The sequence below is a fragment of the Peromyscus leucopus genome, chromosome 5 (assembly GCF_004664715.2).
Source record: "Peromyscus leucopus breed LL Stock chromosome 5, UCI_PerLeu_2.1, whole genome shotgun sequence".
Classification (NCBI taxonomy): Eukaryota; Metazoa; Chordata; class Mammalia; order Rodentia; family Cricetidae; genus Peromyscus; species Peromyscus leucopus.
This window is the reverse complement of record NC_051067.1, coordinates 31,924,493-31,927,795: the sequence shown is the minus strand read 5'-3', so window position 1 is coordinate 31,927,795 and position 3,303 is coordinate 31,924,493. Positions and strand designations below refer to the sequence as shown.

Below are 3,303 nucleotides of genomic sequence, written 5' to 3'. Positions count from 1 at the left end.
CCCAGGGCCCGGCCCTTTTATGTGTCCCCCTGGGGGGATCAAAATGCGTCAGCTCTACCAGGTACAGTATCTCGATCGTCTCAGTGAATCCCAGGGAGCAGAAACCCCCCGCGGTGGCCGCGGGAGGCTAGAAGCTCCTACCTGCGCCGCGGGCCGGGCGGGGCCGCCGCACAGGCGCACACGCGCGCACACCGCAGCGGCGCGCTCGCTCCCTATTGGCGAGACCGGGAGGGCGGGGCCGGCCAGACCCAAAACAAACAACCTGCACCCGGAGAGTCTCTGTGGCCGCGCCGCCGCGTGGCCTCGGCCTGGTGAGCGCCGTGGGGGGAGCCGCGGCCACCTTGTTCCCCCACCCCCAGGCCGTGGGCGCCCGGGCAGGCCCCGCCCCCGCGGAGCCGCCGCAGGGTTATATTGGGCCGGGCCGAAGGTGGAGGCGAGATTCTGCTGCGGCCGGCCAGCGCGGACATGCTGCCCGGGAGGCCGGCGGTGGCAAGGCGGCTGCGGGCGCGGCGGCCTCGAAGATCGAGTTCCATGGGCTCTCGAGGCTAAAGCCGTCTTGTCCTCAAGAGTAGCGGGTACGCCATCGGACGTCAGCTCGGTCCCTCGAGGACGCCTGCCTGAGACCTGGACGTCCAAGGAAGGAATACTTCTGGACGCCTGGACGGATAGCAGATGCGCCGGCTGCTTCCTCCCTGAACGAAATCCTGAGGTTGCTCTGGCACCCGCTTTCATTGCGCCTAAAGTCTCCAAACCTCGGAGTAAGGACAGCACCGCACCATCTTCTCCCCTCAATTCACCCAACACTCATAATCCCTCCAAAAAAACATTCCAGCGGAAGAGGACCTTTCTACGGAAAAGTGCCTCTCTCAGAAAGAGGCAGGAGCGGTCCCTCCCGGGAGACGCCTGCCTCCTGCGCGCGGGATCGCCACCCCGCGCGCCACTCGCTTCCTACGACCTCGCAGGAAAAGGGTACAGCGCCGGTCCGGGAGCACCAGCGCCGGCATGAAATTGGAGGTGTTCGCCCCACGCGCTGCCCACAGGGACAAGATGGGCAGTGACCTGGAGGGGACCGGCAGCAGCGACGCTCCATCTCCGCTGTCTGCGGCTGGCGACGACTCCTTAGGCTCTGACGGGGACTGCGCGGCCAACAGCCCAGCGGCGGGCGGCGGCGCCGGGGATCTGGAGGGCGGTGGCGGCGAGAGGAGCTCGGGTGGCGAGCCCAGCTCCCAGGACGGTTCCGAGGCGGCCGATGGCAGAGCGCAGACCTCGGCGGCAGGGCAGTGCGCGGGCGGCGTGGGCAGCGGCGAGGGCGCGCGCAGCAAGCCGTACACGCGGCGACCCAAGCCCCCGTACTCCTACATCGCGCTCATCGCCATGGCCATCCGCGACTCCGCGGGCGGACGGCTGACGTTGGCCGAGATCAACGAGTACCTCATGGGCAAGTTCCCCTTTTTCCGCGGCAGCTACACCGGCTGGCGCAACTCGGTGCGCCACAACCTCTCTCTCAACGACTGCTTCGTCAAGGTGCTGCGCGACCCCTCGCGGCCCTGGGGCAAGGACAACTACTGGATGCTCAACCCCAACAGCGAATACACCTTCGCGGACGGGGTCTTCCGCCGCCGCCGCAAGCGCCTCAGCCACCGGACGACAGTCCCCACGTCGGGGCTGCGGCCGGAGGAAGCCCCACCCGGACCCGCGGGGACCCCGCAGCCCGCGCCCGCCGCCAGGTCCTCCCCGATCGCGCGCTCGCCTGCTCGCCAGGAGGAGCGCTCCAGCCCCGCGAGCAAGTTCTCCAGCTCCTTCGCCATCGACAGCATCCTCAGCAAGCCGTTCCGCAGCCGCCGCGACGGCGACACGGCTCTGGGGGTGCAGCTGCCCTGGGGCGCCGCTCCCTGCCCGCCGTTGCGTGCCTACCCCACGCTCCTTCCCCCGGCGCCCGGCGGCTCCCTGCTGCCACTCTGTGCATACGGCGCGGGCGAGCCCACGCAGTTGGCGTCGCGCGGAGCCGAGGTGCAGCCCGCAGCGCCCCTGCTGCTGGCGCCCCTGTCCACGGCGGCCGCCGCTAAGCCATTCCGAGGTCCCGACACCGGCGGCGCGGCGCACCTGTACTGCCCCCTACGGCTGCCCGCGGCCCTGCAGCCGGCTTCGGCCTGCGGTCCGGGCCTGCACCTGTCCTACCCTGTGGAGACGCTGCTAGCTTGAAGCGAGCTCTGAGCTCTGCAGAGGGCCTGGGGTGGGGTGGGGGACTCCATTAGTTGAGGAGATTGGAATGCAGGCTCCAGGGCTGTGCACCTTCCACTTTCCAGAGAAATAGAGATTTTTTTTTAATCTCCTTCAGACGTGCCTTAAAGTTAAGCATTTTGACCCAAGTGTTTTAACTTAGTCCAGAATAGTTTCCTTTGTCTTTTGTAACTTAAAGGAGGATCAAAGCCGTTCTTTTCTATTTTTTTGGCCAAGCCTGTCCTCTCCTGCATAAAGCTTTTCCTCTCCTTTCTGCTCCCACTATTTTTGTTGCACCTTCAGCTGATTTCTCTTCCCCACCCACAAAAAAATATAAAAGTACATCAGGGAACCACTCCATGGGATAAATGATATGACTACTATTTGGGGTTTTGAGACCCTGCTGGGTGTGCGTATGTGGTGTTCGCAGGCGTGACTGAGTGTGAGAGAACGGTCAGTCTTTGGACATTTTCTCTGCTATCAACCAATGCTTCACTGTGCCAAAAAAAGAGGGGGAAATGTTGTTGGGTTTTGTAATTAAATTATTTATATATTTTTGAAACCTGAATTGAAATGTTGCAGGCAACGGCTACAGCTTTATTAGTGGTTACCTAACTGTGGTCTTCTTGGGCCAAGCAATTTCTTTAAAGGAAAAGTTAACATTATGTTTGTGGGGTGCCAGGGCCACCACCACATGAAAACAAGTGTGATTTTTATTTTAATATTATTTGTGTCTGTGTATATATTCATGTATAAATTTTATGAAGCCCAGGCATACTGCTTGTTTTGTTTTTTTAATAAAACTCACGGTTGATCTACAAAACACTTTGTGGTGATAGATGGGGGCAGAGGGTTTTACCAAAATGGGTTCAGAGTTGAGTCGCAGAAAACTTCATACTGGGATAAAAATATTTGTGGTTTCATTTTCGGATATTGCTTTACAATATCCAGGATGGGCCTTCCATTCATAGGGTTCCCCAGACAAAAAGACATGCAGGAGTTAGCACGGCACGTAGATCTGCCTGTGTCTCACCCCCTGAGACCCTTTAGCAGGCCAGGTAAGCTTTGCAAGCAGCTTATAGT

The 3,303-nt window shown here is 60.6% G+C and overlaps 1 protein-coding gene across 1 annotated transcript; it reads left to right on the top strand.

Moving 5' to 3' along the window:
• Positions 1-291: 291 nt before the first annotated feature.
• Positions 292-3,043, top strand: Foxq1 (forkhead box Q1). The gene has a single exon (XM_028881154.2). The coding sequence runs from the start codon at positions 1,003-1,005 to the stop codon at positions 2,200-2,202; it is 1,200 nt and encodes a 399-aa protein (XP_028736987.1). The 5' UTR covers positions 292-1,002; the 3' UTR covers positions 2,203-3,043.
• The last annotated feature ends 260 nt before the right edge of the window (positions 3,044-3,303 follow it).

Coding starts and splice junctions, on each gene's coding strand:
- Foxq1 (XM_028881154.2), top strand. CDS start 1,003: ATGAAATTGGAGGTGTTCGCCCCACGCGCTGCCCACAGGGACAAGATG.